The sequence below is a fragment of the Narcine bancroftii genome, chromosome 9 (assembly GCF_036971445.1).
Source record: "Narcine bancroftii isolate sNarBan1 chromosome 9, sNarBan1.hap1, whole genome shotgun sequence".
NCBI classification, from domain to species: Eukaryota; Metazoa; Chordata; class Chondrichthyes; order Torpediniformes; family Narcinidae; genus Narcine; species Narcine bancroftii.
This window is the reverse complement of record NC_091477.1, coordinates 81,089,155-81,103,006: the sequence shown is the minus strand read 5'-3', so window position 1 is coordinate 81,103,006 and position 13,852 is coordinate 81,089,155. Positions and strand designations below refer to the sequence as shown.

At 39.4% G+C, this 13,852-nt stretch overlaps 1 protein-coding gene across 5 annotated transcripts in view; it reads left to right on the top strand.

Annotated features, from left to right (window-relative positions):
• The window catches only part of stag1a (STAG1 cohesin complex component a), a 243,211-nt gene extending 238,181 nt beyond the window's left edge, over positions 1 to 5,030 (top strand). For all 5 annotated transcript variants that reach the window (XM_069896613.1, XM_069896609.1, XM_069896612.1 and 2 more), the window contains 2 exons: positions 1,993 to 2,073; positions 2,908 to 5,030. In XM_069896613.1, coding sequence (XP_069752714.1) covers positions 1,993 to 2,073; positions 2,908 to 2,931 — 105 coding nt within the window. In that variant the 3' untranslated portion in view covers positions 2,932 to 5,030. The remainder of the gene's footprint in view (positions 1 to 1,992; positions 2,074 to 2,907) is intronic.
• Positions 5,031 to 13,852: the final 8,822 nt, after the last annotated feature.

Here is a 13,852-nt window from a genome sequence, read left to right as displayed (position 1 = left end):
CTCATCCCACTTTCTCCAAGTCAAAAGAGTGGTCATGGGTACCAGTTATGCCTACCTTTTTGTTGGCTATGTGGAGTAGTCCATGCTACAGGCCTATACGGGCAAAGTTCCTCAACTCTTCCTCCACTACATCGACAACTACTTTGGTGCGGCCTTGTTCCTGTGATGAGCTCATCGACTTTATCCACTTTTCTGCCAACTTCCACCCTGACGTCAAATTCATTTGGTCCACCTCTAACAACACTCTCTGTTTTCTCAATCTCGCAGTCTCCATGTCAGGAGAAAAAAACTTTTGACAGAGGCATCTTCTAGAAACCCACCAACTCCCACAGCTACCTTGACAGCACCTCTTCACCCCTGTAAGGATTCCAATCCTTTCTTTCAATTCCTCCATGTCCATTGCATCTGCAGCCAGGATGAGAACTTACACGTTGAATCATCAGAGATATCCTCCTCCCCCCACCCCTCCACAGGGACTTCTCCCTCAGTTACTCCTTTGGCTACTCCTCCCTTACCCTAATCAATCCCGTGACCGCAGGAGATGCTCCACTTGCACCCACACCACCATTCAGAGCCCCAAACAGTCTTCCAAGTGAAGCAACACTTCACTTGTGAATTTGAACGGCTCATATACTGTATCCGATGCGCCCATCATGGTCCTCCTTTACATCGGAAAGACTGGATGCAGAGTGGGAGATCACCTCATTGAGCACCTCGACTCTGTCTGCTGCAATAGCGTGGATCTTCCAGTAGCAACTCACTTCACCACCCCATTACCTTGCTGACATGTTGGTTCATGGTGTCACGCACCTGCCAGACTTGACCACTCACAAACTGGAGAAACAACTCTTCAACAACACTTCGTATTCTGTCTGGGCACCATCCAACCCAATGGCATTAACATCTTCAGTTTTCATTAGCCCCCCCCCCCCCCAATCTTTGTGTCTCTCTCTCTCTCTCTCTCTCTCTCAAAAACTATATTCTCCTCCTCTCCCCCCCTCCAATTTTCCCCATTTTGTCTTCCTATCATCTAATACCTTTTGTCTTCCTCCCGCACCCCTTTTCACCAGCCTTTTAATGTAGGCCCCTTGCCTGCTTTTTGCTTGTATGTTGAAGGGCTCAGGCCCAAAACAGCCATACTATATCTTTTCCTCCAATGGATGTTGGAGACCTGCTAAGTTCATCCAGAATTTCTGTTTTTACAACAATCACAGCGTCTACAGACTTTCGTGTTTTACTCTGTTTTACTTGTAGGGCAATATTTTTATCTGTATTGGGATTGCACAAATGAAACTTTAATTAAGACATTGCATTACTTGATTAAACGGTTAAAAGAAATCTTCAGACTAGCTAAGGCGCCAGAATAAATGAATTGTTTTCTTTTCTGTTAATTAACATGGGTGACTTCAGACATACTAAACACAAAGAAGGTGACAAAACTAACACCAGATTCAACACTTAGAAAAAGTGTACATCAGTTTCCCATTGTAATATAATCTACAGAATATAGAAAATCAATATTAATTGAAATTGATTGACAATGTTTTAAGAGCCTGCAACAGACAAATGGCATTGTAACCTTCACAAATAAATTTAAATTTTATTTTTAATAAGAAATTTAGACATATACAGTAACAGGCCATTTTTGCCCATGAGTCCATGCTGCCCAATTTGTACCCCAATAACCTACACCCCTGGTACATTTTGAACGGTGGGAAGAAACCAGAGCCCCAGAGAAAACCCACACAGACACGGGGAGAACATACAAATTCCTTATGGACAGTGTGGGATTCAAACCCCGGTCCGGTCCCAATCGTTGGCACTGTAAAGGTGTGCACCAATCGTGCTGCCCCAAATAAGTTCAAAGAAATCTTATTACAACTGATTTGTTGTCTCTCCAGGAAGCATTTTGATCTCAGGTCCATAACTACATTCAAATTTTGAAACTAAAGTTATTTAACAGTAATCAGAATAACTGACTTATTTTTACAGCCTCCCTCACGAAACAGGCGTGAACGAACTGAACTCAGACCAGATTTTTTCGACTCCACTGCCATAATGGAAGACGATTCGGTGTGTATCGAAGAATACTTCAATCTATAATACCTGCCACAACCCGTGATGAATTATTTTGAGTAGTTATGCATTTGTATTTGCCAGTATATTTCTAACAACTACAGTAAAAGGTGAATGAAACAGAAAAAAAGATAAAAATTGGAAATTGTTATTTAGACTACTAATCAAACTGAAAACTTTATTTTCTAATTTGGTAGCAAAATATAATTTCAGTCTTTACAGAATAATATTTGTCTTTACAGTAAATTGGTGCTGTTATTTTCTTGTAACATTTATTTTAACATATCTTGTGGCAATGTTAAAATAAGTAATGAACTAATGTCATCCACCTTAAAATGTATGTTTGAATAATTGGAAGAGACTTGACTACCAGAATCCTGAGATATTAGTTCTTCCCTTGGGTAAATGACAAACTCAATTTTCCTACAAAGAAGCATTTTCAATGTTTTATATTTAAGTATGAATGTCAGAAATATTCTAATCATTGTGTTTTAAACATCTTTGTGATACCTTGACGCACACCATAGAGACAAACGAATTTGGAGCTATTCCAGTTGATAACCTGCTAACTTAACATGCTCAAATCAACATGCACTGGCAAAGGACAGAACAATGAGTTATCCTGTTTTGAAAGTTTATTACCCATTTACTAATACAAGTTGTGAATAAATGAAGGTGGATTTGCAAATGTAATTTTTGTACTACCACCTATTTCATTTTTTACATATTATCACAAAGTGTTTTGAATTTGAATATTTTAAGAGCTATTCTGTGCTGTTTAAGATTCATATTCACCTTCAAGTCTGAAGATTCATTTTTGTTTTCCTTTAGGGTTTTGGAATGCCTATGTTCTGAGAGACTGCTGGAAGTTTTATATTTTTAAGAACTCCATCGTCTAAAGAGAATCCAAGATCTAAATACTGTGACAGTAACTTTTAAACTAAATTTTACATATTCAAGATCTGATTTATTTTTTATCAAATGATAAACTTGATGAAGATTTGATTATGATTCTGGGGAAGCATGAAGAAGGAAGCACTAATTGTCTGTTTCTGAGACAGATTATTCTTATGGACCGAAAAATGTGGCAACTTCTTCGAAGAATTACCCTCCCCCCACACCCCTCCACAAAATTGATCTGACTCACAGACTGTATCACTGCTGAGGAGTGCTAACAATAGGATTAAAAGAAATATATATATCAACCAGGAATAAATTGTATTAAAATCATGAAGGCATATTTAAGAAAAAATAGGGTGGAACATACAGCAGATGACACCAAAAGTACAGAGATCCCTATGAGTTTTTGTAATTTTTTTCTGCTGTACAGTTTAATATAAAGAACTTTTGAGATCAGCAGTTTATGTTATGTTTTTTAATTCTAGCTTATAAATTTTTCAGATGGCAGCAATGCTGAGAAACTAGATTAGGAGCAAGGCAATTTTCTCACACTGGAGTTTGGTTTCTTTGTGGTACGCATTTATTTTATTGAGGGGTGGGATGGGAAACTGGAAATCATTTGCAAAATCTATATACAGTACATGTATAAATGGGTAGTAGGTTCTGCGGGGGCTTTTTAGATACGTGAAGTATTGCTGCCGCAAAACACCGGTAACAGAATAATCCAGAGATTTCTTTTTTATTACCAAGGTCTTATGTGTATGTCTACAGCAAGCTACTTCTTTTCATAATAAAAGCTGCCTTATTTACTGTGAAAATACTTGTTAGCTGCTTTAAGTTTCACTTCAGAAGATTGAGATGTACACTCTTATCATAGACCTGTGCATTTTGCTTTTGGTTTTAAGGTTCAAAACACAACAGGTAAAGTTTAGAGGCTTTTTGGGTAGCTTCTGAAAATTCTGTTGATTGTGAAATGTTCGTAATTAGACAACAGTTAACAGTATGTTTTATTTACAGAAAGGTTGTATAAATCAATGCTGTACACTCCCAGAAGTGTAAAAATTAGATTAAGAGCACATTTCATAGTTAAATTTTGATGCCCTTGATTCCAGATTTACTGTATACAGTCGTCAGGAATACCCACTTTTGACTTTCGCAATTGTCTAAATGTACTTTTACAGATAATGTTAATTTTATACAGAAGAATTCAGTAATTGACTTTATCAAGGATTAACCCAATGTGCTATAATATGTTCCATCTGTCTTGCTTCTGATTACTAACCTGCAGATCAAATTGTTTTATTGCCATTTTTTACTGTTGAATCATAATCTTTAAGATGTCAGACAAATTAATTTCAATTACAGTTTTAACATTTTTATCATAATTTGAGTCGATTGGCATTTCCAATGTAGAAATTAACAATTTAACAATTGCAATTTCACGAAACAAGATCTTGTATGAAATGGTGACAACAAATATTTGAACGCTACTGTAGTAAATGGCAGAATATTGCATTACAAATTTTAACTTTTACTCATTTTAAAAGTAGATAAAACTTTAGATTTTAAATTCAATGATCACACAAGTTATTTACTAATCTACCAACAAGTAACTCGATGAACAGATTTTAAAGATCATGACTTTTTGGTAGTACTGGTAAACAGTTGTGAAAATATGCAATTTTGATTAATTTTGTACAGTTTTCAGGCTAAATTGTCAGTGATCTCAAAATAGTTCTGTGGACTGAATGGCACGGTGATAGGTACTGCATGGTGTGAACCATCTCTGTATCAACTTCGGCTGTGCAGTCAACTATTTAAATCTGAATTCTTCAGCAGTATTGTAGCAGAATGTGAAAGGATGGTTTCGTGTCTGGGTACCTCCTTGCTGGGCTTGAAATTGAGTTTGAAGTTAATAAGTTTTATATTTTGAGTGTTACCTTGATCAGTTTTATTAGTAATACTGTAAATTGTACATTTTCAGTATAAAATTTCTTTTTGTACATTTTAAAGCTGATGGCTTCACCTTTCCTTTAATAAACTGTTTGAAAGAATTGGTTGCAGACTTTGAGTTCTTTAAAACTTGTATGCCTTTGTTCAATTCTTTGTTGTTAGTGGTACATTCTTTAATTTGCTGATTTGATTGACTATTTTAAATTCCGTTAAGGCCCTTAATTGTTATTTCCTATATAAATCATCTTTTAATGATAATAGAGAGAATTAACAAAGACTATCTACCATTGTTGTGAACATAGATTGAGTGGAAGAGTACAGCTTATAAAACTTCAACTTTGAATATATAATCATAGGTGATTCCTCTTTTTACTTCTGCACTATTAAGTTGAGAGTCTTATTTCACATACATTTCCTGTCACCAACTTCATCTTCTGAACATCTCAAGTTCCACATGTATCCTGATATCTCCAAATTTATGCTCGCCACTGTTTCTCTTTACTCTTGAATTACAGCCAATTTGACATCCTTGTTTGGCTTTCAGCATTAGTTAAGGCAGAAGTGGCCAACAAAATCTGGTTTACTTCCAACAAACTTTATTCTTCTGTTATCACACCCTGACAGTCACCCAATAATGACCAGACAATTCATTGCCAAATTGAGCAGCTAACTGTGTACCTATTTTGTCTGGCTTCACCTGTGTAACACCAGAGCCTGACCCTGTCTTGTTTAGCTGGATAATGAAATCCTTATCTGTTTACTTCAGGTTGACTATTCCAATGACATCCTGACTACTCTTGCTGCTTCTGAACTGCATGAACTTAAGATCATCCAAAACATTTCCTCAAAACGTGATGTCCCATCCATTGACACTAGGTGCTTCCTCAAGAAGCATCACATTCTTTTTTGCACTAACTGAAATTGAATTTTTATCATTTTACATGATTTTTATATTTTTGTGGTAATTTAGTTTATGCTAAGTTTATTTTCCATATCTGCAGCAAGCAAATATTTCAGTCCATTTGTACAATGTACAACACTTGTATATATGATGAACTCATAATTTTATTAAACTCCACTGTGTCCTGCTTGCACAAATTTGTTTATCTATGTGGTGTCTAAGTGCATTAAGAGAATATTTTAAAACCTTTATCGAAGGGTGGTTGGGATGTGGAATAAGCTTCCGGCGGAGGTGGTTGAAGCAGGAACGTTATTTACATTTAAGGAAAGATTGGATAATTACATGGAGGGGAGAGGATTAGAGGGGTATGGACCAGGTGCTGGTCAGTGGGACTAGGAGGGTGGGGATTTGTTCCAGCATGGACTAGTAGGGCCAAACTGGCCTGTTCTGTGCTGCATATGGTTGTTTTAAAATCTTGCTTTCTTTGTAACCTCGTTCAGTATTTTTCTGAATCTGATCTAGTTCCTCTGTATTCCATGTTCTCCACAAAGCTTGTTGGGGAAGGTGAAGAATGGCTTTGTGACTGATTGGAGTCAGTCAATTGGGTCATGTTCAAGGACTTGGATGAGGACCTGAATGAATGTGGCACAGTTAATAATCTCATCAGGAAACGTGGATGAGTGCGTCCCTTCTAAATCTATAAGTGTCAGAGGACTCAACTTCAGGATTGAAAGGCACCCATTTAAAACATGCAGAGGAATTTAGCCAGAGAGTGGTGAACCTCTGGAATTTGCACCCACAAGGGGCTATGGAGGCCAAGTTGTTGGGTGCACTTAAGGCAGAGATTGAGACATATCTGAATAGTTAGGATATCAAAGGTTATGAGGAGAAGGCTGTGGAGTGGGGCTGAATGGGAGAATGGATCAGTTCATGATGGAGTGGCAAAGCAGGCTCGATATGCTGAATGGCCCACTTCTGCTCCTATTTCTTATGGTCTAAGGCTGAACTTGGAAATCTGCATTCTAGTTAAACACAAGGTGTTCAAATCAGTCAATTCGGAGTCATACAAAAAGTCCAGGTATAAACAGGGAAGATTATTATCAATGACAAAAGACAGCTATGGATTAAGCCGAAGTCTCAGATAGATACTTGGTAGCTGTGATAGGGCTTGTATATCATCACTTCTGACAAACAACAGTGACTGATGCATCATTTCCAGGTGAGCTCAACCTCTGCATTTGCTTTACAAGGCTTCAGGCCAGCCTGTGATCTCAGTCATTGATGTCAACATAAGAGATGTACAAAAGGTGATCCCGACGAATGCAACTTATTCCTGATCGCATCCTTAACCTGAATGGACCAACTGACTTGATATTGCAATTATTTTCAACCACTTACAGTCTAAGGTCCCCACCTGCTTCAAAAGAACATCCATCATATCAGCGTTTAAGAAGACTGAAGTATTCTGATCTAGCATTTCCATCGTGATCAAGAGCTTTTGAGAGGCTGGTTATGTCACAAATCAACTCTTCTCTGGAAGGATCTAGACTCACTGTATCACAAGAGCACCTGTCAAGGTGGTGCTCATTGACTAGCTTTGAATTTAACACCATCATACCTTGCAAATTGATAACCAAACTCAGCAATCAGTAACTCTGTTCCTCTCTTTGCACCTGAATCCTCAAATTCTTCAACAGCAGACTCAGTGCAGATTCTCAAATATCACTTTCTCATTACTCATCATTAACACAGGCCCCTCTAGAATGCGTATTTTTCCCCCTGCTCTATTCCAACTGCACATGACCTTGCAGCCAAATTCAGTAGATTAGTGAGTCTCATCAGAGTTTATATCCCTCCCAATGCTGATTACAAGCAGGCACTTGCAGAGCTGCATGATGTGGTCAGTAAACAAGAGACGGCCCATCCCAAAGCACTACAAATCTTAGTCAAAGAATTTAACCCAGGCCTGCCTTACGAAAACCCTGCCCAACTACCACCAGCATGTTACCTGCTGTACCAGAGGTCCCAGCACACTCGATACACCAAGATAAGGAAGACCCACTGTCCTTTGCCGAGACCACATTTTGGCAAGTCGGATCATCTGCCTGTGCTTCTGTCTACATTCAAAGAGTGCCTAAAAAGAGAGGCTCTGGAGATCAGGACAGCTAGAAAGTTGTCGCAGGAGGCTGTAAGAATGGTTACAGGACTTCATCGATTCAGTGGATTGAGTGGTGTTCAAGAGCTCAGCTGAGATTCTGAATGATTACACCAGGACTTTATCGAAATAGCTGTGGATGAGTGTGTCACCACCAAATGATATAGAGCTTTCTCCAACCAGAACCCCTGGATGAACAATGAGATCTGGAACTTGCTGAGAGCCAGATTACAGGCATTTAAGTCCAGAGAGGCAGATCACTATCAAAGCAGGTATGTCCTACAGAAAGCCATTTCCTGGGCAAAGTGGAGTTTCTAAACAAAAATGGAAACCACAAGGGTTTGCTGACAGCTGTGGCAGATCCTAAGTGACATAACGTGCTACAAAACAAAATGTAGTTCAGCAGGATTTGGCAATGCTATATTCCCAGATGAACCCGACGCTTTCTACGTCTGATTCGACTAGAAAAACAAGAAAGAACCACCACTACACACTCCCATGTCCCCTGATGGCCATCTCCTGTCTGTATCTAACAATGGGCTACCTTCAAGAGAGTGAATCTGAGGAAAGCATCCAGTCCAGATGGAGTACCCAGCCGAGTATTAAACATTTGTGCTGACCAACTTACCAATGTATTCATGAATATCTTCATAATTTCACTCCAGGCGTCAATCAAGAAGAGTGTGGTAACCTGCCTAAATTACTAATAACCAGTTGCACTTACATCAACAGCGATGAATTGTTTTGAAAGGCTGGTCTCTAAGCAAATCGGCTCCTGTTTGAGCAGCGACATGGATCTATTCCTATTCACCTATCATAGCAACAATGGATGCCACCTCACTGGCTCTATGTAAAGCCCTGGAACATTTGGACACCAAAGATGCATACGCCAGGATGATCTCTGGCAACTATAGTTCGGCGTTTGACACCATCGTCCACTCAAAACTGATCAGCGAAATCCAAAACCTGGGACGCGGCCCCCACCCCACCCAACTGTGTAATTGGATTCTTGATTTCCTCACCTCCAGATCACAATCACTGAAGATTGGTAAGAACATCTCCTCCACAATCTCCATCAGTACTGGGCACTACAGGGCTGTGTTCTTTGCCCTCTGCTTTACTCACTTTTTACCTCCGTATGAGAGTAACACCATCTTCAAATTCAATGACGATATCATGGTAGTGGGTTGTATAAAGAAGGGGGATGTCGGAATATAGGAGGGAGATTAAAAACTTGGCTGAATGGTGCACCCACAATAATCTTGCACTCAATGTCACCAAAACCAAGAGGCTGATTATTGACTTCAAAAAGGGAAAACCAGAAGTGTACAATCCAGTGATCATTGGGGGATCAGAGAAAGAGAAGGTGTCACTATTTCTAAGGATCTTTCCTGGAGCCAACACTAATGGCATCGTGAAGAAACCTCAGGAGTTTGCAGAGGTTTGGTATGATACCAGAAATCGTGGCAAATTTCTACAGATGTGAGAAGGAAAGTGTGCTGACCAGCTGCATCACGGTCTGTTATGGGAGCACCAATACCCATGAATATAAACCCCTGCAAAACATAGTGAACAGAGCCCAGGACATCACAGGCTAAACCATTCCCACCATCAAGAACGTCTACAGGTAGCATTGCATCAGAGAGCAGCAGCAATCATCAAGGATCCACACCACCCAGCAGTCATTCTGTTCTCACTGCTGCCATCAGGAAAGAGGTAGAGGTGCCATGAGACTTGCACCACCAGGTTTAGGAACAGCTGCTCCCCCTCCACCATCAGACTCTTCAACAACAAACTCAATCAGGGACTCATTTAAAGACTCGCACTTGTGCACTTCACTTTTTTCCTCTCTCTGTTGCATATTTAGATTGTTTACATTTCTTTATTTGTAGATATGTTCGCATTGTGTACAGTTATTTTTGTTGCACTACCAGTAAAGTAGTAATCCTGCCTGGCCCGCAGGAAAAGGAATCTCAGGATTGTATGTGACGTCCTCTGACAATAAATCTGAAATTTGAAAATCCGCTACTGATATTGTCATTGGCTGAATAACTGATGAGTCACATTTTAAATTCAGATTTCAGATTTATTGTCAGAGGACATATATGACATCACATACATCCCTGAGATTCTTAATCACTTAAATCAGTCCACCAGGTTACCATTCAAGTTAAAAATTGTATTGGATTGTGATGGTTTTTGATGCACATGTTTGAAATGGAGAAAGGATTTCAGTATGCTTGCTATGGCTAAAATCAGCAATTGGACAAAACCTTTAGAGTATCTTTTAAATTGCGTAACTAGAAAGTTATGTACTATAAATCTTAATTAAAACACTAGGTCTCATTATAGTAAAGGCCAATGTACTACTTGATGTGCCATGATTTGGAGGGAATAACTCTAATTTCAGATTTATTCTCAGAGTACATACATGACATCACATACAACCCTGAGATTCTTCTTCCTCAGGCGAAGCAGAATAACTACTTATTGGTAGTGCAAAAAACATACACGTTAAAAAATGTAAACAAACTGCAATGCAGAGAGGAAAAACATCAATAAAGTGCAGAAGAAAGTCCTTAAATGAGTCCTTAGGTTGAGTTTATTGTTGAGGAGTCTGATGGTAAAGAGCTGTTCCTAAATCTGTGGTGCGAATCTTGTGGCACCTATACCTCTTTCCTGATGGACGCAGTGAAAAAAGAGTGCATGGTGGGTGATTGGGATCTCTGATGATTGCTGCTGCTCTCCAACGGCAGTATTCCCTGTAGATGTTCTCGAGAGTCGGGAGGGTTTTGCCTGTGATGTCCTGGGTTCTGTCCACTATGTTTTGCAGGGCTTTATGCTCGGGGATATTGGTGTCCCCATACCAGACCATGACGCAGCCAGTCAACACATTTTACGCCCACAGTTGTAGAAATTTTCCAGGGTTTCCGATGTCATAGGAAACCTCCGCAGACTTCTGAGTAAGTAGAGGTATTCACGTGCTTTCTTCACAATGCCATTAGGTTGCTGGCTCCAGGAAAGATCCTCTGAGCTGGTGACTCTCAGGAACTTAAATTTGCTCACCCTCTCTACCTCTGATCCCCAATGATCACTGGATTGTACACCTCTGGTTTTCCCTTCCTGAAGTCAACAATCGGCTCCTTGGATTTGGTGACATTGAATGTGTGGTCCTTTCATAGGATAGTGATTGAGAATTTGCTTCTGTGGTTCTGGAACAACAATCTTGATGTCAACAAGACCAAGGAGCTTATTGAGAACTTTAGGAAGAAGAAGCCTAGGGACCATGCACCTCTCTTCAGTGGCAGAGGAGAGAATGTAGCTTCAAGTTCCAGGATCTCCAAATATTAGAGGACTTCTGGGGCCAGAGCATCAAACAAACCAATGCCTCTGCTTTCTAAGGAGTTTCAGGAGATATTGCATTCTATTGAATCTCTACAGGTAGAAAATATACTGACTGGTTGCAACATGGCAATTTGGAAACATGAATGCCCAGGATCGCAGGGGACTGCAGAAAGTGTTAAATCTATGCATCACTGGCACAGACCTGGCCATTGAAGATGTCTAAATGACATCAACCCTGCCCTCCTTGAAGCATATTCAATCTTCTAGATTGAAGAATATGTTTTCTCTAACAGCTATAAGGGTCTGAAACCTCGCTGCACTATCTTCACAATAGCACTTTGTCAAAACCATCAAAGATCCATTTGTACCACAGATTCCGTACATTTTTGCATTACCACTTCTAATGCTATATTTTTTTTTTCATTTCTTTCATCTTTTTTCTCACTTGTCACATTATTATTCTGCATACATGAGAATCTGCAGCAAGCAGAACTTTCATTGCACCGAGACATTGTGCTACAGATCTGACAATTATGTTATATTTGCTCCATCTCTGACACCCTTGCCCTAGATTTCTTCACTTTCCTCCCAAGATGTTTCTACCTTTAATTTCCCTCAAAAATACTTTGATCAAGCATTTGGTCTATTGTACAGACAATTCCATAGCGAGCTTCCTATCCAAATACAGATAATTAATGCTGCCAAACAATTTGCTACATTTTTCTCTGATTACGAGCAAGTTTTGCTACACAGGAAAAGTATTAATTACTTTAAATGGAGAATTCTTACCTTGGACACTTCTAAATGTTTACTATTTATGGCACTGAAATGGGATATTCAAGTCTGTTAAACAGGATATCCAAATAAATCACTCAATCTGCTGCTAAATCAGAATATAAACGTTGAGTTTTGTCAGATCCTCAGATTTATCACTCTGACTTTGAAACTAATTGTGCTTAATTTTAATATTATCGATACCATGTTTACACATTGGGCTTTTTTACAGTCAAGTATAAAAAGAACAATAAATGACTAACTTCTGCATGTCTCAAACCATTGCAGTGTGACATGCCTTGTTTCAATTGTATTGTCTTCTCTGATCCTAATCCATAGACTATAATCTTGACACAAAGATTGTAAAAATCTAAAGACAACTTCAGAAAATAGGAAATTTAGCACAATATGATGTCAAGGTGACAACCGTAAAGTGTTGCCAGGCCTTGCCCTGATGGCTCTTTGTACATTTCATTTCAACTGTCTCAACTGTTTCTCATGTATAATTACTGAACAAATTCAATATAGTATTCGCTCAAGAGATTTTCCTTTCATTCAGATCATAAGAAGGACAATCTATTGAAGTTCACAATTTTTTATATTTCAGATTTTTGGTAGAATGAGGGATTGGGCATTAAGGGAGAGATCATTTGAAAAAAATATAGCATTGTTTGTTGTCCTTGGAAATATGATCACTAACTAATTCTCAAATTAAATTCACAGAAATTGCCTTATGTATGGCCAGGAAGTGCATAGCAGTAACATGGAAGTCTGACTCCCACCTACTCATGGAGAGGTGGTCTTTGGAGATAAATAGCTGCATTCCACTTGAAAAGATGACATACAATCTCGGGAAGGGATAGAACACCTTCCTAAAAATCTGTCAGCCTTATTTAGAGCATTGGCACCAATATAGGGTTACAATCACTACTGGCTAGCCAGTAGACCTCGGTAAAGATTTCAACACTGTGCTATTATCATGTCTCCATATGTTTTACTGTTCACACTGACAATGGGATGATTTTTTGTTGTTTCTTTTTCTTTGTTCTTTCTATGTTTAATAGGACTTGCATAGAGGGGAGGGAGGGGGTTCTCTTGATATTTTGTATTTGGTATGTTTGTTGATTGTTAAATATATTTTGGCTTGTTTCAGCATCATGCTGAAGAAGATAGTAAAGAGGGTTGGTGCGAGGACGCAGCCTTGCTTCACGCCAATAGAGAAGGGTTCGGAGAGCTCATTGCTGTATCTGACCCGACCTTGTTAGTTTTCGTGCAGGAGCTCTATCGAGAACGTCTTGGCTGGCTGCATGACAGTGTGATACAGTTGCTATAGTGTGGATTGTGGAGGGTCACGTGGCCTCTCCAGTTGGAACCTAGTCAGAAGTCACCTCACCCGCCAGTCAAGAGTTAGATCTGCCCACCTGTGAGGCTATTGTGTGATTGGACCCCAGGTGGCAATCAATGGTTAGATCTGCCCATAGTTGAGCCTTATGAGCGATTGGTCCTTGCAGGTCACGTGGATGGGCCCTGTATGGAAAAACCATAGCACGTGTGGTCTTGCTCTCTCTGTTTTGTTGCTGCCTCGAGACCATCGCTGGAGTCCAGGCTGCCAGCCATGGACAGGTACAAGAGGGCCAACTGCAATGGGCCTGTCCCAGCTCCTAAGCCATGGTTGATGCTGGAAACCAGGTTCATTTGATATACTTGTTAGTTGAGAATGTTTCACAGTAATTTATATGCACCTGATA